Consider the following 26,782-nt stretch of genomic DNA (forward strand, 5'->3'; position numbering starts at 1 on the left):
AGCACTAGTTTCCAGGTATACTAACACAAACTGTAAACCTAAATTTATTAGAAGGCTTCAGTAATTAGATGGCAGACTTGGTGTGAATGCTGAGGTGTTTTAACAGTGTCCAACTAGCAAGATGATGATAGCACTTCCCCTGGCAGGGAAGTCAAAGCTCTGAACACTTGCAAAAATCTTTTAAAATTAAAGCCTTGAGCATTCTGAGGTTTTGAAATCTATACTCAGAGCTGCCCACATCCTCTTAGCATCTAGGATTTTTCCAGAAAACCTTAAATTATGCCGTTTTCTCCATTTCCCATCTTATTTTTTTAGAAGACCAAAGTGTACCTTGTGATGCAAAGTTCTTGTTCAGCTTCAAGCTCTATTTAACTCAATCTCTCCAAAAGTAATGATGAATAAGCTTCACAGAGAGGCAGACTTAAATAGGGCAAATCCAGGTTCAGTGCTAGGTTCCTGAGAACACTGCATTTGAAAAAAAATGTAAGAAATCATTCAGCAGGACTTGGTGCTGAGAAATACATTTTCCCTTTCCAAATCTCCTACTGAGAAAGAGGCAGGGTGCAGGGGATTAAAAACACAAAAAACAATACCCACCCTCCCCACTCTTGGTTTTTTTTCCATACTGATTCACAACTCCTTTAGTCTACAACTCTTCCTTCTACTCTTCATTTGCATCCAGATTTTCTCTCTGCTGCTGGGGAACTACTACAGCAGACATTTCAGCACAAAAGGAAAGAGTTTTCTTTACTACTGTTCTACAAGCAGCATCATCCCCAGCTGGAACTAATTGCCAGTCAGTGCTAAATGTCATCAGTCCTCAAGGAATCATCTTATCTACTGCATGAGGGATGTAAATAAACCCCTCAGCTCATTTTGTCTCTTGACAAGCTTCTCCTCAGCTTCCCCTGTAACCCTGAGTCTGTGGGGAGTGGGGCATGGCAAGGAGAAAGCACCTCAGCTGGTTTGGACACACACTGGCAATTTTACACGTTTGAAATTTAAAGTCCTTGTTCTAGATTTGAAGGCACTAAAAGTTTACATAGTAAGAATTTACTAGTATAAAAGTTAAACATCTCAGGTTTCTGGTAACATGGTAAATTTAAATCTTTACTCGTAATCTAAAGTGAAGGCTAAGAAACCTTTACTCTAAAGTTCATATGAAGGAAAACAGTAATTTTATCCTATCCTAATAGTCGGTACACCCATTTATAGATGTAATTGTATAATTGCTGTATCCTTTATCTACTCAAGACACTGAAATAAAAATGAGAAATAGTTCAGTTTAATTAAATAGCTAAACACTAGACTTACTACCCACATACATTTTACATGCATACTTTGATAGCTGAACCCTCCCAAAAGCTGTGGTTTTTTTTCTTTCTCCATCCTCCCACCCCGTCCCCACAACTGATAATCCTTACATGATTCAATTAAAAAAAAAACAACAAGAAAAACAACATTGTACAGAATCTAGGGAGAACAGGAGTTTATTGAGTTTTACCTGTCTGAAAAGTGCTGGTGAAAAGTTGCCATTTCATGCTTTGTCTATAGACAAGTCAAAAGAGAAATTGTTGCAAAAAACAAGCTCATTTGAAAACTGAGTGTTTCTCCAGAACTTCTTACCATTCCTAAGCGAACACAAATGTGAGAAGTTTTTACATGAAGCTAGTCCTTTTCATTACCAGATGCAACATCTACACTTAAGGTCCCTCACAACTATTAAAATACTTTCAGGCAGTATTAATACACGGAGAAGCAATTAGTCATATTTTCAAGAAGCCAGGTATCCCAGCTCTAAAAGTGCATCATTTAAAACATTAGTAATGGAATATTTTGAAAGAACATCTCATTCAGTATTAATGCATGCCATTATTACAAAAATATTCATTGCATATTGTAGGAACAACAACTTTCTTTTGTAGACAACAAAAAGCATGCTGAATGGTATCAGATCAATATAAATCTATTTTTAATGAGGTTTAAGACACTGTTCAAGTCCCATTAAGAGCAGCTTTCTCCAACTGTGCATTAGTGTAGGCTTGCACAGCTGTTAAAAGTTTTTCACTAATGTGGCTTAGACTAGCCCCAAACTTAAAGCAGGGCTTTAAAACTGGATCTTGAATTCTAGAAATCCTTCATTGGTTTAAATAAAACATTAAAATCCACTGTAATAATTAAGTATAAAAGTTGTTAAGTAACAAATTTGGGCCTAACTAGCACAACATACAGGTATTTACACAAATGCAGATTTGCTGTGGTCTTTAATATTGGGAAGACACCAGAATGTGAACCACGTGCTGAAGCCCAACCCCCCAAGACTGAAAGACACAAAAACCTTGGGGAAGAGTAATACAAATTGCATGTCAGCTCAACTGCCCAAGTCAGCCCAAGAGCATGGCTCAGCCTGGTTCAAAGTGAGCGGCAGTCACAAGTAAACCAGGCTGGCTGTAGTCATTTTAGCAGCTGCACTTTAAGTTACAGTGTAAGTAATTAATCCCAAGTAAAGTATTTCTATAAAGCAGTTGATGACACCAATTTTCTAAATGGATGGTGATGAAATACACAGAAAGTCCAAGATGAAAGATCAGATGAAGATGTGAGATGTTAAAATGATGCGACAAAACAGATGTATAAATTAAACAAAAATGTTTAATCAAGACAATCCTTTCTTTTTCCTTTTTTTTTCTTAAACAGAAGTTCTTCCAGAATTTTTTAGTTGGAAAATCAAAGCCTATTCCCACAATAGTGAGGCCACTTCTTTCAAGCAGCTCTGTTGTACAACTGTTACCAGGATCCTACATTACTTAAATTGTTTTCTATTGATATTTCTGAACTAAAAAGTTTCAAAATATTGTATAGGTTTTATTTGTGCTCCACATATTACAAGCAATTAACAACACAAAGAAAGGTTCAATTCCTCAGCTAGAACACCAAACTCTATACCAAGTATTACATGTACACAATACTTGCACAGTGACAAGCACAAGGAAGTACTAGTTAAGCACTTACTTTCAGATATCCATACCAACTCTTAAAATCCAATTCTCCCACGCCACCCAGTCCACAATTTAAGGCATCTCCACACAGCCATCCATCCACTGACCCACCCACTCCCACACACACAATTTCTGCTGGAGGTGTTTACTCTTACAAAGAAATCACTATGTCAATCAGGTACCATTTATTATTTATCCCTCTAACCGTGTCAGCATTGAGATATGACAGTTAAACCAGTGTTAAATCAATACAATATTTACAGAGCACAGCACATTAAGCTTGAGACACTCACTTGGAGGATAAAACCACATTTTAGAGCAGGACAAAGGTCACCATTATGTGTTTGAAAACAGCTATTTACAGGTCCCTATGACATAACTATAGTCTGTACACTGTTCCAACGGGGCAGGCAAAAAGCAGGATAGGCATTTATTTTAGGGGAATTTAAACATACAATTTGGAAGCATATTATTATGCTACCCTGAACGCCATAAACCACCTTAACATTCTTCAAGGTGGTCTCATATCCTAGAATGGCATGTCCAGCTGATACAAAACAGACAACACAACATTTACTTTGTGGAGAGTTTTCACTCCAGCTATTCAGACATCAGAACTTTGAAGGCAATTCGTCCCAGAAACTTGTCACGTTCATCTTGATTTTTTAAATTAGGTGAGCCCAGGATCTTACACTCAATTGCTATTTCTTCTTTGGTACCGTTGGGGGTAATTGCTAGTTGGACAGCCACTAGGGGCTGCAAATAGTGAGCCTAGTAAACAGAAAGATGGGGAAAATATTTGAGACACCAGAATAAGTTAGCATTAAATTAACATTTAATCAATCAGAACAGGTAGAAAAAAGCTAATTAAGAACCCAACTTTTCAAAGCCCAATCTGATTCAGGTAAGACACTTTTTTTCCCCAGGTTAGAAATACATTCTTCATACTATTTCTTAACTAATATATTCAACATAATTAGAGTCACAGACAGTATCTTCAAGAGGCACATGAGTTTAATCCTTTCTATTTTATTATGTCAAATTCTTCTAGAAACCTTCAATGAAAGAACCTCAGAAATTAATGTCTTGCAACCTGTTCTATTGACTCTTCTGCATGTTTTGAGTTTGGTTTGGCATCGTGTATGTAATCTGCTACAGAAAACAACTTTACTAGTAGGGTTTAAAGTGGTTTTTTTTGTTTGTTTGTGGCTTTTTTGGTGGGTTTTTTTTGGGGGGGGTGTGTTTTTGGGGTGTTTTTTTTTTTTTTTTTTTCTTTCCCAAAAGCATGACTTAACAAATACTAATAAATCTGATACCCTTCTCCTCTATTCCATTTACTTCATCAGCAACAAACCACTCTGAAAGGTGTTATCTGTTTAATAGCTGTACACAGAAACCTTTCCTTGACCATCCTGACAGTATCCTTCCTGGTCAGTCATTCTCAGTGGAACAATATCAGTTGGTGACTACTACAAAATTAAAATTTAAGAATGAAAGTAGAATCAAATTCCTTTCTTTTGTCAACCCAATATTGTACCTGACATCCAATTCAGTAAAAACAACTTGCATTCTCTTGTAAAGTGCCTATGAATTAAATAGGAGCTTATTACACACTTTTAAGGCAATTTTATGCAATGTTCATGAAGCATTTACATACTTTATTAATATTTTTAGGTCAGTACTGCTGATTGCTGATTAAGCAAAAGTCTCTTCCAGGTAAAAATTCACGTAAGTCAGTGTACTAAATACAACACTACAGTATTATGTAAGTAAAAAACTTAGATTTTAATTGGATAAAATTTTGTGTTAAGTCTTTTTCCCTCCTCATTAACTTCAAAGACTCTTCAATACATTTCTCTTGGTTTTAGACTATTTTCTCTACCAAAGAGCACTAGAGAGTATTCAAAGTCTCATTTACAAAGGATTATATCATGGAAGTAGATGTGCTAAAATCTTTAATATGAAGTTCTAGTAAGAAGTAGATTGAAATAGCTGCTTTCATTGAATAGTGGTTCTAGATGAGAAATTTTCATGTGCTCCCATAAACTTCAGACTGGAAGGGAGGAAATGGAGCTAGGCAAGGCTCCCTCAAAACTTTCCAGTTATAAGGGTGATCCCACATTTCAAGTTTTCTAAAAATCAGAACTAAAATTCCTATGTTTCTTCAGGGAGAGAAGTCTTCTGACCATTAAGATTTTTCCAAAGGGGTCCACAAATTTCTATGATGTTTTGAAAAGAGATGATACCAGAACTTTTATTCAGTACAAAATTTGGAGGAGGAAGAGGGAAGAGAGGCAGCATCCTCATTAACAATGTCAGATCATCTAAAGGGAGCATTCTCCAAAGTCAGAGAGCTGGGCTTATTGTACTAAGCAGCAAAAGACAAAGAACTATCCTGGACCACAAAATTGTAGATATTAGTACTTTTCTGGCTCCTACCTGAACAAGAGCAGCAAGTTTATTCAAATCATCTTAACTCCTTTGCAGAATAAAGTAATTTAACAGTTCCACACTGATATAACATAATTCTGTTGCATAGCCAAGAAATCAATCCATACCCTTGATACCTTGTAAAATACTCAAAACTTTTCACAATTCTTACTGCCTCTTCTTTTTCTCACTATACTAATGTTAGGAGAATTAGGCCTCACATACACAAGAATCCCTAAAACCACAGAGCCTGTTCCACATGACAAAGTGAACATGAAATGACAATGAACTAAAAACTTGGGGGTGGGAGGTGAAAAATAAAGTTTTTTCTAAATCACCTAATTCAAGCAAGGAATAGCACTGTGTTCTGCTGATCTTTATTAGTGTCTTTTCACAGTCTTTCATATTCCATCAGCAAGATGGGAATTTTGTTAGTAAAGTTCTTCATCCCATCCTTGCTACAAACTGGGTTTTGACATGTCAAGGTCCACAGGTGCTGTATTTTGCATTTCTTAGGGAACCAGTGCTCTCCTTCCCTATTGTTTCATACCAAGAGAAGGACAGAGTCTGTACTGACTCCAGCTGTTGGAAGCACAGGCAACCTCTTTTTAATTTGCATGCCTAAGTGAATAGATGGGATACCAATTCCCAACATGGCAACAAAATGCAAAATACAGAACCACCCAGAAGTAATACGAAAGCAAATGCTGAAGAAAAACAAACTCCTTCCTCATTAGTAAAAGCCATGGGAAGATAAAATTATGGAACTGCTGCAAGTATAGAGTATGCTGGAAAATTAACTGACAAAGGAGTAATTTAATACAAAAATAACTTTGGTGAGATTACAATCACCCACGATGGTACACTATGGATCTAATAGATTTATATTTTTAAAAGTATCTCTGTCTTCAATGGTGAACAATGTTTATTAGACTAAATAATAGTAAGAGGCAATTTAATTTTCTGTTTTATAGAAGGTAAATATTTTCTGCATACAGTGATCACAAATTGATGCAAGAAAATAAAAAAAACTAACTAAATTCAAGTTTCAAAAGACTGGAGTTTCAAAGAATGGAGCTTTACTTCTATGTATTCTGTGTTCATAAAGTACATAAAGTTCATAAAGTTCTGAGTTTGGGGTTTTTACAACAATAATTAAAAAAAACCCAAACCTACCTGCAACTTTGAAGTCCTTCATAAAATGGGGCAAACAGAAAACATGACATGCAGATCCACAAAGAAATATAATTAACAACACCATAAGGACTTACAAACTTAATATCCTATATAGAAACACCAAGGGTTAACAATTAGAAAGTGTACTGTAATATGAAGACCCAGTTTACTTCTCCTGCCTTTCCCTGCATTCAGAAAGACTCCAAAAGATTTCAATGAACAAAAAAGAGCAGCCCCTCTTCAGACTGCTGTGTACAGCCATTCCTCCATCAGGGCAATGCCCAGTTTGTTCACATCTGCCAAAGCACATCTCCAGCCTCACCGAGCGCTGTGCAGCATCTGCATCTGCATTGCTCCTTAGCAGTACCTCAGTACAAAGTTCAAACTTCAGAATGAATCTGCTACCAGCAGCTGTAAATGCACACAGAAACAAAACATTGAAACTGAAGACCATCATTAAGGGATACTTACATGCAAGCTTTTCCCATAGTATGGGAAGTACTTCAAGTCCATCGCGCCATTAGGAGGAAAATAATTTATGTTAACCATGCCTTCTTCCTGTTGCAGACAGCAACAAAAGGAGAAATTAACATTTGCTTGCATAAAAATGAACACAAAGTTAAAATGATAATCCAGTGATAAAGTGCAAAATAGCTAAAAAGGGGCAACTGACTTACAAACTCATGGAATAGTTCAAATGAGATTTCTTTTGGCAAACAGTCACATGCTGCACACATCTGCTGCAGCCAGGATTAGCAGTGCGACTTAACTCAGCAGTCAAGTCAAAGACAGCTTGCCTTCATAGTTATGAGTCAAAGTGTGTTTGACTCATAAGAGTGTGTTCATTTTAATGAGTAATTAACAACCCAAACCCACTCATATATAATTAAAATCCCAAGTACCCCCAAGCAAGCCTGTGTATTTTGGTGAACCATGTGCTGTTAAAAGCCAGGTTTTTAAGCCTCTCAAGCCTGTAATGATACAAGCCTTCACAACGAACCACAGATACCCCTCTGTAACAGTGTCATCCCAAACACAAGGTGCCCTCTATCCTTCAAATACAGGCCAGATAAGAGAAAATCCAAATGGTTAAAATGGTGATGTTGCTGGAGTTATACCACCACCTCTGAGGAACAGTATATACAGATGCAGGCCTTATCACCCAACTGGCCCCTGCAACCCCAAATCCTAGAGTAAGAAGCAGCTACCTACAAAGCTGCTGCCTAATTTCTGATTAAGGAGTCACTCAATCCATAAAATACACAAAATATGTACGGATGATTGAGGTATCCAGACACAGGCCATCAATATAGCAATACACAAACACCTCTCCCTATATACAACACTCTTCGAGACCGCATATCCTGGCAAAATATCAAACTACTGCAAGTTCCAACCACTAGGAAAAGCCCACATCTAATGTGCCTTTCTGTAATAAATGAAATATATTGCCACAACCAAGGGAAATTTCACTAAAACAACCCCTCCAAAATGCCAAATATAAGTTCAGAACATCACTGCTTGTTCCATTTAATTCACAAGTTCAAAGTGTACTAGCAAGTTTCATTGTTTTTCCCTGTTACCATATAAAACAGCTGTAATTTTAAACGGATACCCTACAAAGTTCAAAAGACAACTGCAGGAAGATCAAAACATAATTAAGAACAAGGCATGGCTCAAGGTTACCTTCTTTTTACCTCCTCAAAAGAACATACAATATTTTTTTAGGATATGGCCACATTCTCATTCTTTTGCAGTCTAAATTACTGCAATAATTAATAAATGTTTATAAAGTATTTTGGACCTTGAGCTTGCATATACAACTATTAAGAAGGAATATGTTGATTTTCACCATTATTTTTTATTTTATTTAAAGCTCATGCAGCTGAAAATACTTTTCAAGTGTGTTGCTGAAATAATGGTTAAATAATCAGCATAAGGAATGACATAGGCAAAGTAAATAGGAGTAGTGCTTTCTGGAGCAGCTAAATTCAAGGCATGCATGCAGTCATCACTATACACTAAATATATGCATTAGGCTATCAGTGCAGTAGCAGGGAGGCTCTGGGACATGCAGCTGCCTCTATCTAGTGCAACTGCCAGGGGAGTTCCAGATCTTCTTGACTAAACAAGCCTAATTAATATCCCTACACAAATAAAAACAACCAAAAAACACCTAAACAAGCCGCATTTGCTGAAGAACTTCAAGAGTAAGTCCATTAGTGAGCGTCACTTTTTCTGCTTATCATTAAGTTTCCACAAAGAGCTGCTGACAGTCAGCAAATCTAAAAATTGGACAACTTAGCTGGACAGACAGACTTCCACCTCACTAACTGGGTCTTAATTAACACTGTACTTTAGAAAGAAGAAATTTACCAGGTGGTGAAACAATATACAGAGACCCAAAGAAAAGAATTTGGGCAGGGATGGTCTATAATCACTTGAGAAGAAGAAACTGAGAGGATAAAGAGCAGCATTCATAAGTAGAAACTGTAAACCAACACATTGCTGTCACAAAAAGCAAGTTAACTCAGATTCTGAGTGTGCTGACAGAAGCAAGGCACATGGAGTGTCATTCATATAGCTATTCTTCATTCTTGTCAATTCGAAAGTGATACCTAACAAAGTCAAGATGGTCAATAAACAGCAGAAAAAGAAAATACATTCCAAATGTATTTTGGAATTAAGGCTCTTTTCCTTCCCTCTAGTTAAAAACGAAAAAAAAAAAAAAAAAAAAAAAAAAAAAAAAAAAAAAAAAAAAAAAATCAAATTTACCAGTTTTCAATAAAAGTTGTTTTAACTTGAAAGAAATATTGCTGCAAGATCTTCTAGCACATGTGAAACTGCACAACTCTGGCCCCAAACTAAAGACTCAAAATGCTGATCTTCAAACTGCTTGAAGACAGAATCTTTTGCTGGTTTGTTTCTCTTTGTGCAGATTCTCAAGACTGTAGCAGGTTAGTTCCTAGATGGTCTAGTATGAAGAACCAGCTGTAATGAGTGTCTGACACTGCAAATACTCACTTCCCTCATCTACAGTGATGACAGTACAACTGCATGAGGGCAGAGGGGGAAGCATTCCCAGCTGTAAGTGTGCTGACTCTGAAATAAACCATCTATCTAAATTTTTTCCATTTTAAAAAGTCCCATATAAAAAGTGCAGGGAGAACAAAGAAGAATCACCTCACAGGAGAATATCCGAAGAACATAAATTCCACACTGAAAACCTTAAAACGATATTTCAGGTGGCCAAGACTAGCAGGATGTGCAGACAGAAGCTACTAAGCTCATTTTGTATTTCAGAGACTTGTAAAAGCAAGAATACCATTTAAAAGTCAGATGGTGTGTTCACTCCAGGCAGATACTTCTACAAATCCCTCTCAATATATGTAGGATTGATGCACAGAAGTTCCATCTGAGCATGAGGAGGAACCTTCTTCCTGTGCAGTGACTGGGCACTGGAACAGATCGCCCAGAGAGGGTGTGGAGTCTCCTCAAGGGAGATATTCCAGAACTGTCTGGACACAACCCTGTGCCATGAGCCCTGGGATGACCCTGCTTGAGTAGGGAGGTGGGACCAGGTAAGCACTACGGTCCCTTCCAACCTTATCCACTCTACGATTCTTAATGCTAAGAAATATTTAAAAACAGAGATGAAAGGGAAATAAAAAATCACTGAACAGTAAATCTCCAGGATGAATTCCTAAGCAAGTAAACCTTTCTGAAGCAAGTAAATTATTATGAGCTAGGACGAGCTAAGCTAGGCTAGGCTAATAAATTAGATGCATTCAAAGTAGCAAAGCCTGACAAATACTTCCCTGGAAGTCAGTAAAGAACTAGTAAGATTAGCAATTTTAAAATTCAAAACCATCACATTTAGATCACAAAAATTTTAAGTGGATATGGTAGCAGAACTTTGTACTTATAGAAAGAGGATGCAAGAAAACCCACACAAATCATTTCTATGTGTCCCAAAGGGTAAAAATATAGCAAAAAAAGAGAGGCACTATGATGAACCAAGTTGTTATCAAACTTACTGTTTTGCTAGTGAAACCAATTAAGAGAGTAAGAAAAAGTATCATCTGCTGAGTATAATTTTTACTATTGTCTCATAGAGCATCCATAGAAGAAAGCTGAAGAAATACAATCATAAAATAGGACTGCCATCAGTATTTTATAAATCACTTGAAGATTAGTTCTCAACACATCACAAGGCATTCCTGATGGAAATGAAGATGACTGCTCTGGATCCCGTTCTGTGTTTCAACAAAGACTTGAGATGCAAACCCAAGTTCATTTATTGATGGTACCAAGCTAAGCAGTGCAAAGCACTTCAGAGAACTCGGTCCCTTTAAAATGATCACAAAAGATGACAGAGGAGGGGCCAAAATAGCCCTATGAAACTCAAAGCTGTGAACTTCACGAAATCACATCTACAAATACAGACTGGGAAATAACCAGAAGAATGATTCAAACAATAAAACAATTAAAATAAAGGCTGGTGTATTACAAACAGCAAATTCACCTTGCTTTCAATGTGATCACAAAGGGAGAAATGCTGTCATTAACAATACCTCAGGCAAACTACTGTCCAGTCTGGGATATCACATTGCAAAAATAATAAAAAAAAATTATAAATTAGACAAGTCAAAGAAAAAAAGAGTACTAGAGAAGTGGAAGGAGCTTAATTGCTTTATTCTATTCAAGAGAACAATGTGAGGTTTGTGAATAGAAGCAAAGAAATCAGTCTCAAGCAAGAGGACAAATCACCTTAATTTGCAATGGACTGTGACGGAGAGATCAAAATTTTCAAAGACTCCACAAAAATCAAGTATTAAAATCTGTGCCTACCACAGGTATCTAGGATGAAGGCAGAAACCCTTACAAGTGCTTGTCTCATTAACTGCTGATATTTCCCAGCCTACACTTTTATCAGTCACCAGAAGCTAAAAGCCAGGACTGCCCCTTGCTCAAGCTACAAACTTACCAACTGTTTCACTGCTCCCCAAGCAGTCTAGGAAAAACACCCACAAGTCAAAGTAATTATTATAATTGCAATAAAACATTCTGTGCAAATCCATTGGTACATAACAAATATGCAAAGATTAGCTGTTATTATAAGTAGTTTATACTTGATTTGAAGGCAACTTTTACTTGAGCGGTAACATTAGTTTCCACACACAGTTGTCTTACCCATCATTTATAAAATTGTATAAGGTGCACTTGCAGCATGGAGAAAAAATAAAAATACAGGTTATGAAATGGGAAAACAAAATATAACTCACAATAAATAAATAAACGAGACCACAAATACACATGTATGCATTTTCCTCAACTCTAAACAAAGTCAGAGAGGTCAAACACATCTAAAGAGGAAATAACAACCAAAAAATGTTTCTATAAGTACAATGAAGAAATTAAAGACACTAAAACTAAATTAGACATACAGTAAGATGAAAAACACAAACAGGAATACAAAATCTCTAAGAAGGGAAGAGTGAAATAAACTACTTCATTATTCATTGTAGTCACAAGGAAAATAAGCAACACACTTATTTCTTACATTCTGAACTGACCTTAGGGGTACACTGTATATGCGGCTCTCCTTCAGGCTTTAATCCAATTACCTAAAGGAGACAAAGTTAAAATATTTACAGACCGTTTTTTCCACCTTTCCATTCTTACAGACTGAATTTGAACTTTTCCCTCATTAAATATGAATTCATACAGGGAGTAAATCTACCCAGTGTCATTTTTATCTGAACACAATTTTAAACTAGGACTAAGATTTAAAGTATTGTTAAGTTAAATAGTTTACTCAGGCTAACTCAAAATAGGTATAGTAGTCACAGAAAGTACTGTTTTCTTATTTTACATTTAGCATGTAACTTTAATAGCTCAAAACAGAGAGCAATTCAAGTAACAGGTAACATCATTGAAGAGTCAAATACTTTGTAAGTTTTCTTCACCTTTCATAGTTTAAGAGTTATAGAAAGCATTACATTCAAGTTAAGAGTTATGGAACACAAACATGAAGTAAAACACTTCACTTTGCAGAGTGGTCTAGAATCTCTTCCACAGAACAGTAAGTAAAAGCAAAGAACAATATAACTTCTTAAAACAGGATTCAGATATTTTTGTGCAAGTAGTCGAAGTCAATACTTTGTATTGTATTAGAACGCTCAAAAAGGTCATTTCATACTACTCTGAAATTGCTCAATGTTTCAATAAATTACACTGTTCAAGAAATGCAAGCATCTTGAGTAGCAAACTGAACACATATTTCAGTCCTTTCCACAGTAGTTTTTTACATACAGCAGTAGTTGGGAGCATTTGTACTAAGAACTAAAAAATAAGTAGGCACTTACTCTATTCATTTTCACAAGCACACAGGGAGTTCCTTTAGAATAGCCAAAATTTGCATCTTCCTTCCCAGAGCACTGTCCCAGCTCAGAGAGGTTAAATCGACAAGCCTTTTTAACAGCAGCCTCACTCTGATCAAAGATCTTTCCTGAGGTACACTCGATGTTTTGGGACTGCTTTGAATCATTATATGCTATAAAACAAAACCAGCTTGTAAATCAGTGGTATAAAACATATAAGTAGCCAAAACCTGAAGATGCCTATATAAATAATTATCATGTTACTTTCCTAATAGTTTTCTCAAAGAAGTATTTTCAGAGCACTGTCTCTTACATCCATCTTAACAAACACTTTTTCAAAGCCTATAGACAAATAGCAGTGTATTTGAATGAAAAATTCATGAAAAATTGAACAAAAGAATTAGTAATTTCCTGCTTTTTAAATTGTAACAATAATCACAAATTCATTAACTTCTGTACATAAACTAAATATGTATTCTAAGACAATAATGTATTAAAATACAAACAATCAAAATTTTACCTGGAAACTCAACCAATTTGCCCTCTGCATATGTTTCTTTTACAAATACACATGACAACTTAGAAGTATTTCAATAATTAGTATTAAATTATCTCTACACTTACATCAGGTAATATAACTGATGTTATGTTAACGTCTCAAGTTGTTTCTCACTTTTGTTTCTGAAGTGCACAGACCATTATCAGAAATGCTAAACTACACCCATTTAAGATACTTTGTGGTTTCTTCTCCCCCGCTACACCCCAGCTAGTAAGGTAAAATGGAGAAAGGGAAAGTTCATCCTCAATGCAAGACCCAGAGAACTGCAGGAGAGGCAGGTAGTCATGAAATGCAGCATTCCTCCCAGGAACCCTTGGCACAGCTCTGAAAGAAAAGCCTACTAAGAGAAGCTTTTAGTAGGCTCCAAAACCATGAATATGGAGAGATTCAAGCATAACTGTAGCTAACAAAGCAACTCATGCACACAGGTGAGATTTCACAGCACCTTTATTCTGACTTTTAACTTCTGGGGGCTTAAACTTATTAATATTTTCAGTTGATTTCCATATTGTAAGAATAAGCATACATATAGGCACATACGTAAAATACGGGATGACAAACCAGTGATTTTGCCATCCTTTAGACTTGTCCTGTGTTACCTTTTCTCCATGTTCTAAATTCAGTGTTTTAATATTTCTGTGTAGATACTGTGTATCAGAGTGAAAAATCAATAAACTGCAATTTCATATTTTTGTACATCATTTTTCAGACACTCAAATTCTTCAGACTGAAGTATTCTCACTCAGTTAACAAATAATTTAGACTAAGACTAATCAGATAAGGCTTGATAACCTCAGATTAAGACTAATCAGATAAAGTTGATGAACTTGATAGTCTTGAATACTAACAAAGTATTATTATATCATCAAATACAAGACCCATCTTATTTTAAATTGAATTCTTTTGGCATACGTAATTTCTACATCTTACAATATTTAACCACATCACCCCAAACTCTCCATTATGTACTGAACTATTCCTCATACTAAGGCTCTCTGTCCAATACAAGCATTATACTTTTTCTGTAATGTACAGACTTTTAGAACACACCTACAGTAACCCTGAACTTGCATTAGTCTCCATTAGCAATTAGTAACTACAAGCAAGGAATGAAATAATTTACTCAAGATTAAGACTCCTAAATTGCTCGGGCAGTTGTAACTTACATTCAAGGAAGTTTTGAAGTGTAGTAACATATTCTGAGTATGACTGGCTGTCACTCCTGTTAAAGTAAAATTCCAATGCAGTGTCTGGCTTTGGTGAAATCATAAGTCCTTAAAAAGAAAAAGTTCAAGTTAGGAACTAAACAACTTATTTTTCCTTCACCACTTTAACCCCTACTCGAATATCCATAAATTGGAAAATGTCTATCATCTGTAAAGAAACATTCATGTTACCCTTATATTCCACCGTACTGGAAGGTACTTTGTGTTTGAAGCCAGTAATCAAAATCAGCATTACATTAATTAACATTAAATCCAACCCAATGTATAACTGCAATTCACAAACCAAACCCAAGTGATTAGGACAAGCAAAATCAGCAGTTCAATCACTTTCAATCAAAGATTTTTACTGATCCACTTTCCACACTCAGCAAATTAAGCTTAAAAAATAATTGAAAAAATACCCAAAAGCATACCCAGAAAACCTTAACTTCAAGCAACAGTTCAAAGCTTTATGCAATACAGAGTGAAGCTATGATTGCATTATTCTCATAGAAACACAGCAAAAAAATTTTTTAAATTTTTGATTATTATTAAAGGTGGCTTGAAAGTTACCCCAGTCAAAACAGACAAGCCAAGTTAGTTTTCAGTCTTCTCTTCCATCTCCTCAAACAAAGTTTAGGTGCCACCTGTTCCACAGAGAACACACGACACTTTACACAGCCACAGGGGCTCGGCTCAGCCAGGCCTGGGAACTGTGAATGCTCCAGAGCTGCCTCCTGGTCCCAGGGCATCCCGTGCGTCCCCTGGGGGAGGGACCCCTGCAGGAACTGCAGCTCCTTCCAGCTGCTGGCTGGGGGCCCTGGGGCAGTGACCACCCATGGCCAAGAGCCAGAGCTGCAGGAGGTCCGAAGCCATGGATCACCAAAGGCTGAATCCAGCCCCAGCTGAAGGACGGACAAGGCACACATGGAATAAAGTAGGCATGGCCCTCTCAAGAGCTGAACTGTCCCTACTTCCTAGCATATGGCCCAGAAAGATACAGAGTTCAATCTTAGGGATTTCCCTGAAGCAGGTGAAGGCAAAAGGCACACTGATAACCCAGCCTGGAGCTGTCACACTGGTACCTGATGCTTCTATTATTCATTACAGCTTTAGTAGCAGATGAAATAGCACTGCACCACCTGCCACTGCAGCAGAGATTAGATCAGTTCAAAAAAGGGTGTGTAACTGATTGTTTTATTCACATTACTTTAAGGTAACTCTTATTTAATATAAATAATTTGCACAGATAAAAACCCTGCAGTTGTGATTAACAGGTGAGTGTCCATGCATCTGTCTCTTCAAGTACAGCTGAAAGCAGACATTGTAGTTGCATAAAAGAGAAAAAAAAACCCTAAACCCAAATGAACGCAAAAAAATCCACAACCCAACCTATATCTCATCAGATTCATTTTCTTCTAAATTAGAATACTAAAATTGTTTGATCCAAGTCAAATTTGACATAAAGGAAGAAGCTGCAATTACACAGCAACTGATTGTATCATCTTAGGATGCCATGTAGTTTTCCTAACAAAAATATATAAAAAAAACCACCCCAAAAAACCCAAACCAAACCAACAAGAAAACCCACAAACCAGCCCATTTTTGCAAAAAAAAATTAAACATTGAAGAAAGTAAGACTGCACTGCAGTGGTAAGATAAAGCTAGGCTACTGTAGTTGGCCATCACAGTAAGGTTTTGTAAAGCATATCAAGAGTGCAGTTCAGCAGCCCAAGTCTCTCAAGGATTTGCCGACAGAATTGGCCAAGCTTCTCATCCAAAGGCAGAAATTATTTACAAATACTTGCAACTTGCAAATAATAAACATCTATACTAGAAATTCATCACTGATAAATTTTTTTACCTTTTTTTTTTAATACAATTTAATTTTTTTTATGCTAGGTCTTTTATAGGATTCCAAATAAATCATAAATCCCCTTTTTTGCAATAATAGCAGTTAAATTACTTCCATAGAAGCCACAAGTAAAGGCTTTAATGACTGACAGTCCATATAAAGCTACAAACACTATTCTGACTGCAGACTACTTTGCACCATTACAGTAATTTTCTGGCCTTCACATTGAACTGGGATTCAGCAAAATAAAAGGCAATTAGTAGCAGGGCTGAAAAATCACTCAAGGGGTTTTAAACATTAGGAACTTTTAGGGGATAAGAGATTACTATCTACAGAACTATAATGCAAATGAAGGACTTAAATGGTATTTTTCAAACAGAATATGACAAAATAACAAAACAGTCATCAATGAATGAAAAAATAATTTGAAGATATTTACTGCTTCAAGAGAATGTCATAAACATCCTATGAAGAGGGGACTGCTCCACTTCCAGTGGATTATATTCTGCCTAAAAACTATGGTGTAAATTTTACAGAAAAAGCTATTTGAAGGACTGATGCATAGACTCAGAGATGCCCGATTTGAGCTCTTCTAGAGGAACAGAATTAACAGCCTCAGCATAAGATCAAATCTAGGACTATAAAAGAGATTACATTATTTTACAATTCCAGAGGGATTTAACAAAAAAGGTTTCAAAATCATCAGGATTTGATTTATACTATTATACCCCAGTGTACAAAGCAAGTCAGATATCAATTATAAAATAAATCAACTGTGAGATTATTAAGTATGTTTAACATAAGAGCAGAACCTTTGACCTACGGCATCCACGTTTTGTGTGTAGATTTTAGGTTTTTTTAAAGAATTTAAGTTTACAGCCAGGAACATTACATGTCTCACTGCAAATGAAAAACGACAGAGTTAAAGAAAAACATTAAAACAGAAACAAGCAATTTGGTTAACTTTAATGTATGAGTTACTAAAGACATGGTTAATAAAGAGATTTAATTCAGAAATGTTACAGAAATTCTTCAATTAAAAACTAATTGTGGCATACATACTTTTAAAAACAAACATCCCTCATGACTTATTTCAAAACCAAGGAAAATCAATACCCTGAACTACATGAGAGAAGAAATGTCACTCAAGGCCAGCATTAAGCCACAGCTACCCACAGCTCCATCCACTACGATGCTTCTGACTTCCACAACAGACACAATGGAAATGCGGAGAAATGATCAACTAAGCCACTTTCTTTTTCCCTCATTTATTTTTCTTTTTTTTTTTTTTTTAATTTTTCTTTCCAGCATCTAGCCCATTCTTAGCTTGAAGAAACAGCACAAATCCTCAAAATCCCTTACAATATGACACTTCTTAGAGAAGCCAGAACACTACAGCAAAAGAAATTCTGTTCAGAATCCAGAGACATTTATCACATCGGCCCAACTGCAACTTGCTCACACAAAGACCACTGTACCATCTTAAGTGTGGATACAGCTGCAAGATGATGCTCAATTTTAAGAGCTTTGCATTCAATAAAAGGAATAAGTATTTTAAAAAATAATGTCTCGCTTCCACCAATATATTATTATACTGGGGAAGACAAACAAACCTTATTACTCATTCTTATTTGTACAGGGTTGGCTTTTTTAACATACAATTCCTTGAAGCAGCCAAGAGTGAGAGAGGTGGGCAGTGCACAAAGGAAGCAGGACACCACTTTCACTGGCAGCTACGTGTTACACAGACTTAACTTCATCATAAAACAGGACCCTTTCTCTAGTGGATCCCTATGTAACAGGTCAGCAATTCCTGAAATCCACAGACATTCCATGTCAGTTGGAAATTACCTAATACTGTAATAACAACTCTGCAAAAGGCCTCTGTACCTTCTGAGCAAATCACACCCACAGTACGGCCTTCCTGTACCTTCTGTGAAGTATCAAACACTAATCAAGGTGGTCTTCCATCTGATGCAAGAGAACTGATAAAAAGTATCTTTAAAGCAATTTGATTAAATTATAAACCCACTTCTACCCACTTCTACATCAGCATGCTGTGTGGATCTGCAGGCAAAATTGTGATCTACATGACAAGTTCAACTGACAGGAGCTTAGAGAAAAAAAACAGCAAAAGTTAGTACATACACACAAAAAACTGGCTGAATTTATCCTATAAACATATATAACTTGCCTCACACCAAGGTTTACCTTTGCAACCTGCAAGTAACTGAATAATGACTTCCCATAAGTAGTTCACACTTCAAAAAGCTCCCAAATGAAACTCAGCTGTTAAATCAGACAGAGGATTATAAAAAAATAAATACAGTGTTACCTGGACTAGAAATCCGGTCACGGTATTTCGGTATATCACTGCTCAGTGTCTGAAGCATAACCCACATTGTGAATGTGAAGAGTGCTGCTAGGAAGCCATAGAATACCAGATAGAATAGCAAGATCAATCCTGTAAAAAAAAAAAAGCTAAAATTACTATTTTTGTCTTATCTAATTCCATTACCTATTTTGAAAATCAAAAATGGGAAATAAGCAATACAATGTTTGTAGTCATAAATACGCCTCTAGCACACATATGTAATGCAGAGTGCACAATAATGCATACAAAGGGGTTTTCTTAATACTTCATGAGTCTTAAAGGGCATTTTGGCATCTCTATTTTTAAGAGAGAAGCATTAAAAACCACTCTTTGGGCTATATAGGAAAGCTGGCAAAAATGACTAAGCAGTGCATTAGAAAAAAAACCAAACTGTCACTTGACACTACTGGAATTTTAGCTTTGCATCTGGTTGTTGGGAAGATGAAAGAACTGCGGGAAAAGATAAAATTATTACACTGGATCCAGACCAGGGAGGAAGCAATTGGTGCTTTAATAACATAGTTGGTATTTGAGGGAACTCCACACAGAGCAGTCCCTCACACACATCCCCTGCTACAAGATACTTCTCAAGGTGAAAATGCTTTCTGCCACATGTTTTTGAAAACAAACCAAGCCATCCCTTCAGATTTATCCAGCCTAACACGCACACACCTGCTTTTCCAATCTACCCTGGGGACCCACCAACTACACAGATATTACCAGCTGCAACTTGTTTCATTAACTGAGCACTCAATGCCAACCTAAAAAAACGCGTGGGACTCTGTTTTAGGACTGAGCATCTGAAACTTAAGGACACATGCAGAGACTGTCAAAAGGGGACTGGATGTCGAACTGAGAGCCATCTTTAAAACTGTTCTAATTCAAAAACAACCAAATGTTGACACAAATTCAATTTTTATTGGATATTCCAGCTGTAAAGGCACTATCAGAAGCCAGAGATGTAACTCTGGTAGGAAGAAAAGCACTTTAAAACCATTATGCAGCATCCTACCACTGACATTTGATTATGTGAGAGAATCAAATGCAGAATTTTTAAACCTTTGATGGAAAAGGAAAGAGCAAAAGGAAACACAACTGTACCCCAGTGCTACGTACTGTTCACTGGAAGATGGCAAAAGGAAGCCTAAGCCCTGGCTCCTGTCCCAGAAATTATGCTTGCATTTTGCACTGAAATAGTCTCTAGTGTAGTATGGTCCTCAGAAACCCGTGATTGCTAAAAATCCAAGTACCCGTTTTCCTGAAAGAACTCTGAGTACATCTTTTAAAATAATGATGTGGTTTCCAAATTCTTTACTGTAAGTAAAGTTCTCAACAGCAACCAGCTGAATGTCAGTGGATTTGCAGTTTGGTTTTAGTTTTCAATCTCACATGTTGAGGAAGTTACCTACCAATCTGCAATAACCTGAAAATTATCAGCTATTTAAAATACATTTGAAACCACCAAGACATAAGATTCTATGCAGCAATTAGGAATAGCAAAGTATGCAAACACAAAAACAAGACTACTCTATAATGAACAAGATAGCTGGACATCTATTGTGAATGATTGCTAAGGTTATTTAGAAGCTATCTAGCTGCTGAAATGAGAACATAAAAACAAACAGTAGAAATTCTAGTCAACAAAAGCCATTACAAAAGTTGCACCTGTATTTGGCATGGAAGCAATTTGTTTTACCTATAAGCTTATAATTGCTCTAACTGGATTCAAAACAGAACAAAGATCTTCTGATTAATAGCCAATGTGTTCTGGGTATTAAAAAAACAACCAAACAAAAAACTTGCCTTACAAAACCTCTGGTCAGCTTACATTTTGATCCATACAAGTTAAACTACTAGATACTTCCATCAAACTGTCTAGAAAGTACACTTTCCATCAAGTGACCAAGACATTCATCAAATAGCCCCAGTGGAACAGAAGAATTTGACATGTAAGACAAGACAACAAGCTACCGTGGCAAGTAGAGTAAAAGCAAGAAAATGAGGGAAAATTATTTCAGACTACACAGGTATTTTAATTTCTGTAACAATAAACCAAACTTCATTGGGAAAAGAAAAAATTGATGAGCGTAACATGGGTAATCAGAGCACCATGGTGTGCAGTTCTAAGCAGAGTCCTGCGTTGGGCCAAGAGTACCACATCACCTGCATTCCTGGCCTCAGCGCTGCCCCCAAAGATCAGGTGCCACAAGGGGCAGCTCTCCCCCATGGGGTCACTGGTGCCCCCCCTGCACAGCCCCACACTCCAGCGGGGCCAGGAGCCCTTCCCCACCACGGGCAGCAGCAGGGCAGAGCCCTCACAGCCCGGGGAGCACAGCACAGGGCTAACAGTGATCCCCACTGCGTGCTGGAGACTGCACTGACAACAGCACCTTCCCAGCAGCAGCCCGACCACCGGGGAAATGCAGCAGAACACGGCTGGAAAGGCTGTTTCTATTCACAGCCCTGGAGCTGCACCAGCCTCCCCCAGCCCAGCAAAGCGCATGCGTGCTCACACACAGATTATTTTTAATCTTTATTTTAATACAGCTTGTAAATGCACTGCAGAACGCTGACCACTAAACTGACCCATTTACACTGCTCTGCGACATTCAAAAGAGGGAAAAAACAAACAACAAAAATCCCCTCTGCACCTTCCAACAGCCCCAAACTGAGTAAGCTGCTCTTTGTGAGCCTATTAGTACTAATTATCCTTAGCTAATCACAGTGAGCAAGCCATAACCTGTCAAGAAACTCTGCCAAAATAACTTCACATAACACTGGATTTCTTGTCAGGAAACAAGATGTACCCAAGTAACAGCGAAAAGCTATCCTCCATATTTCCTCCAAACAAAGTACAGTTTCCATATCCAACATGCAACCCAATTCAGTTGTTGTAGAACACCTTGTACACCAAACAAGAAAAACTCAAAACTAAAATTCTGCATCACAATTTACCTAGTTGTTTTGGTTTGCTTTTCTTTTTGCAGGGCATCACAGTACCTAAAACACTTCTTCATATCCTAACCACATCGACAAGCAACTCAAATCTGGAAATCTTCAATTTCTGAACCAACATGTTGGTACTGTCATTAGCTGGAATTCATTTGTAGCAATTAAAACATTTCTCCACTGTGAAAATTAGAATTTCTGACCCTGGTGAATGCAGGATATCACAACCCTGGCAATCATTTCCATGGAATACAAGCTTTCTAAACCTTACATGGCAAAAGCAATGAAAAGCATGTTACTCCGGCATAAACCAAACTGGCAAATCCACCTGTATGTAATGCATAGTTAGATATATATAGATATCAATATAAACACTCCCACAAACAGGGTAGCAACTATTCAACATTACCTGCAACAACAAAAATGAAATTCTGTTTTCACAGTTTGTTGGATTCCATGCTGTACTGATCCTATCACCTGCATGATTGTCCTTCAGCATCTTTAACGAGCGGGATTTAAACACCCAAGAGATGTTTCTACTGACTACTACCAGTACCAAGAACATCAAGGAGTTTTAGTCCACCTGCAGATTATTTCCTTACTCTAACCTAACATAACTATACACATGAAATAATCACTAATCTTATTTCTTGGACACTCAAGAATTACTGTTCTCCAGATTTGAGCGACAGCAGAGGGACGAAGAGAAAGTCACAAAAGCCAGGGTCTGATGCCATGATAATCATTTAGAACAGCCCCCCACCACAAAATACACTTACTGTACTATTAGAGTATGCTGATATCTGTAACAAGACAAAGCAAGATGCCTTTTTTCAGAGCGATCTGAACCAAGGAAAATAAAATATTCTACTGCAATGGCAGACAGTGATGCCAGAACGTTTAATATTACACTACTCATGAAGAAAGCTAAATTACAATAAATCCCGCCTCAAAACACCAAAAAAGAAGACAGAATAACCATGTCAGAAAAGCAGTTAAAACTCTGACAGCACTTTTTTTTGTATCCACTGAATTCCAACCAGAAATTCAGTGAAGACAAAAGACACAAAGCTGGATCCTTTGTTATGGTGGCCAACAAGAGTGTACTTCCATTGACATGGTGGAAAGCTTTCCAAAAAATAAGGTGTTGGGTTTTGTTTGTAATTACAAACACGTATCTGTGCACCAAAGGATACAACTAAGCATTCAAAAGAAAATTCAGTAGGTCTGAATTTCTATGTAGTTCAAGGCAATGCCATCTCTACCTCAAACACCCTAACACAACCAGATTTACAGAATAACTTAAATACACTTGACTTGACATCTAGTGTGACCACAGATGAAGTACTGCTACAGTCTATATTGCCCTTTTTTTGGGCACGAATTATTTTTCTGTAACATTATGCAAAAAGAATTAACTCTCTTGTAAGACAGTGCACACACCTGAGTATGCAGTGAGCACCTCACTACAAGATGTTTATGACGATCTCACTCCATTCTTGCTAACTCTAGGCAGACACAGCACCCTGCCATTACAGGCAGAGACAGATGCTGATCTTCCTTTCCCTTGCAGGAAGGCCCCACCCAGCAGTCAGCCGAGTCCTCCTTTCTCTGCTGTACCTGATTAAACGCTGGGTGCACCCCAGACCCACCCTCATTCCCATCAGCTCCTGGAGGACTATCAGCACCCCTCATGCCTTGCTGCTGCTGAGAACAGCACAGCCTCAGGTCAGCAGTTTTTCCCAGTAGTTTCTGTCTCTTTTAATACAACAAATGATTATGCCAAATAATTAAAAATAGAAGAGCTGGGGGGGGAGTGTGTGTAGGTTTGGGTATCAACTTGTGAAAGATTCAAACTGAAGTACCCTTCAAGTCTGCAAAATAATATGATGAAAGTCTTCAATTTTTTTTTCTGCCGGAGGAGACACATTATAGAGTTTTCACCAAGCTATAAAAAGCAACTCTTTACCAAACTCTAAAATGCAACCTCTGTTACATGACAAGTGAGTAGAGGAACAACCTGTGTTTGATCTTTTCACAGATCCTGCCGTGGAAATGGCAGATAGAGGAGTACTCCAATGGCACAGCATTGGGATTCACAGAGAATCACTGCCTTGCAGTCACCATTTACATAAGCCCCCAGGACTGTCAGACTAGGGCAAAACATGCACAAACTGTGAATAATTACTTAACGGTTTCTCTACTGCTCCTGTCTTGTTTCTGTGAGGAAGCTGTCTTGAGACAAGAGAAACAGGCACAGCAGAACCAGAGCCAGCTGAATTCTCATCGCGCTGCCCCTGGAGACAGGACAACCCAGCAGACTGGCAACCAGAGCTCTCCTCCCCTGTGTCCTCGCCTTTCAGCCCAGAGACCAGCAACAGAAAAGGAACTGTAGTCGGTGGGAGCTCCAAGCTCACACCTCTAATGTAGGAGCAGAAGGAGACCAAACCCTGCATGCTCTCCTGTGCCAACAGAACCACCCAATTAGTGTCCTGCCATTAGAAAGTAAAACCAAACAGAACGCCACACAACATGCCCCAAAAACAGACTATAATTAAATTAAATAAGCACAGTATGTTAATCATGGAATGCCAAAACAAACAAGTATTGATGAAGAAATACACTGAAAATATGGTGTTACTGAACATTCACTTCCTGATGTCCAGGCTGAGGAAATGGTATATAGTAGTAACCACACGCCAATCACCTAAACTACTAAATAAAGCTTCTTAATGAAGTAAAACTATTTGACTTGCCTACACAAAGTAAAAATATTCGAACTGCCTACAGATACTTTCTCAAGTAGCTGTAGAAATTCAGTTGCCAACTAAGTCACCTCATCTTCAAATGTTATCTATTAGCCTTGGTTTAACTTGGATGGACTAGTAACATCCTAAGTGACTTATCCTACTAGACGGGTTTAAACAGAGAAGTTGGTTTCATCTTCACCTTTAAAAAAAAATATAAAAAAATGCAATCTATTTCTAACATATCTACAGTCTGTGCTGCTCAGCCTCATGACACAGCCAGACTTCTCCAATCCACACACCCGGCCTACGCACTTGAGGAAAACCTGCCTGTACAGAAAGATCCCTTAGACAACAGCATAGTGGAAATTTCCTATCCTTTGCTATTCAACTGGCAGAGTAGCTGCAAGCTCTTATTTCCATCTGAATGGAGGGTAGCTCCGGTAAGAGCCCGGGCCCTCTCCCGACGGGCAGGGGACACTGGCACGGCGGAGGGAGCACACCCCGTGCACAGCCCGCTCAGAGCTCCTCCTCGCTGTTTCAACATCAGGATTCATTGAGACCGTGTCAAGGCCAAGGATGTATTGGCCTGTTCCTTAACACCACGCTGAGAGCCTTGTTGGTTTTGTAAGCACAACTATTACGTATCCCAACTACATCCAAGTTTTGGGAGGAGACGCAGCATTTTCTGAAGTCAGTAAATACGTCCCATGAGGGCTGAAGAAACATCCTAATATTAAGCATTTGTACAACTGTTTAATATGAGAAAACACACTCGGAAAATCCAAATATTTTTATTGGAAGCAACCAGATTACGATAACATGCTTTCCAGCTCAGAAGAAAGCAATGGGATGACTACCTGAAAACAGGAAAACAAACACTGCCTTCACAGCCTTTACTGGAGAGCCTTCATTTAAAGCTTCCTTTAAGAAAATAAAAGGCCCAGAAGCCCCACGCTGGAACAAATTTAGCACGATGACGCACAACCACACACAACGATCACTTTCTGGAATCGGGGCTCATTAACTTTTGGGGAGGGGGGCTGGGGATCTTCCTTTCCTGTCCCCGCCCGACCTGCGGCCCCAAGCACAAAGGCGATCGGCGCCCATTCATTCTGGATTCCGGGGAGCTGCCCCGGGCGATGCCCGGGCGGGGCCCACCCGCACCTCGGGCGGAAACCCGTCACGGCCGCCCCGCGCCGGGCCCGAGAGCGGCGGGCGGGAGGGAGGGAGGGGGAGCAGCCCCCGGGCCGCACCGGTTGCGGGGCGGGCGCTGAGTCGGCTCGGGACGCGCCCCGGGAGCTCCCCGTGCCCGCCGCCCCCCGCCACGGACGGAGCTATTTTTAGCCCGGCGGTTCTAACGGGCACCGGGGCGCGTGCGCCGCCTCAGCCCTCACCTGTGCGCCGCCCGCATCCCCGCGGGGACCCCCCGCGTCCCGGCCCCGCATCCCCGGGGGGCCCCCAGCCCGGCCCCTCATCCCCGGGGGCCCTCCCCACGCCGCCCCCGCGCCCGGCCCCGCTCCCCGCCGCCCCTCGGCTCCCCCGGCCTCGCCCCGCCCTTGTCCCCCGCGGCCGCCCTTACCCCAGCTCTTCGCCGTGCGCCCCAGGAACTCGCCGCTGTTGGGGTTGTAGATGAACTGCCGCCACTCGGCCATGCTCTGGCGGAAGGGCTTCTTCGTTTCCTTCGACATGGCTAGGCGAGGAGCGGCTGCGTCGCTTAGTCCGGCGGCAGAGCCTCCCCGGCAAAGAAAGCCGCGAGCAGCGCCCGCTCCCAACCGCTAAGTAACTGCGGCCGCGGCGCCCGGCGGGAGAGCGGGCGGGGGCCGGGCACGCCGGGACCTTCCCCAGGCCCGCCCTCCTTCCCCTGGAGCCCCCGCGCCGGGCGGGCCCCGCCGCGCTCCGCCCCCGCCATGGCCGCTCCCCGCGCCCCCTGCCGGCCAGGCCGCCCTGCGAGGGCCCGGGGTAGGCCCGGGGAGCGCGGGCCCCACACGGCCCCCAATGCCCGGTCCCGGCATCCCTGACCCCGCCCTGTGCCCGGCCCGGCCGCTGCGGCTCGGCGGATCCTGATACACAACCATCTTAGAGAGGTGCCGAGGGACAGAAAG

The 26,782-nt window shown here is 39.2% G+C and overlaps 1 protein-coding gene across 2 annotated transcripts; it reads right to left on the minus strand.

Annotated features, from left to right (window-relative positions):
* Nucleotides 1–1,474: 1,474 nt before the first annotated feature.
* ATP1B3 (ATPase Na+/K+ transporting subunit beta 3) lies at nucleotides 1,475–26,498 on the minus strand. 2 transcript variants are annotated; one of them, XM_083868577.1, is made up of 8 exons: nucleotides 26,260–26,498; nucleotides 18,943–19,071; nucleotides 14,714–14,821; nucleotides 12,974–13,161; nucleotides 12,182–12,232; nucleotides 11,593–11,619; nucleotides 7,077–7,163; nucleotides 1,475–3,770 (listed from the first exon to the last, which is right to left on the minus strand). In XM_083868577.1, exons 1-8 carry the CDS (start codon nucleotides 26,366–26,368, stop codon nucleotides 3,600–3,602), a joined length of 870 nt encoding a protein of 289 aa, XP_083724703.1. In that variant the 5' UTR covers nucleotides 26,369–26,498; the 3' UTR covers nucleotides 1,475–3,599. The 2 variants fall into 2 exon arrangements, with proteins under 2 accessions (XP_083724703.1, XP_083724704.1); XM_083868578.1 differs by lacking the exon at nucleotides 11,593–11,619 and having other exon boundaries at nucleotides 26,260–26,497.
* Between the last annotated feature and the right edge of the window lie 284 nt (nucleotides 26,499–26,782).

Source organism: Zosterops lateralis (genome assembly GCF_965231275.1).
Source record: "Zosterops lateralis genome assembly, chromosome: 10".
NCBI classification, from domain to species: Eukaryota; Metazoa; Chordata; class Aves; order Passeriformes; family Zosteropidae; genus Zosterops; species Zosterops lateralis.

Excerpts from the sequence above, each read along its gene's own strand:
- ATP1B3 (XM_083868577.1), bottom strand. The coding sequence starts at position 26,368 with ATGTCGAAGGAAACGAAGAAGCCCTTCCGCCAGAGCATGGCCGAGTGG. Across the intron at positions 14,822-18,942 it reads TGACCGGATTTCTAGTCCAG|GACTTATGATTTCACCAAAG; the intron begins GTAACACTGTAT and ends TTTCTTTTTAAG. Across the intron at positions 3,771-7,076 it reads ACTATGGGAAAAGCTTGCAT|GCTCACTATTTGCAGCCCCT; the intron begins GTAAGTATCCCT and ends TCTGTTTACTAG.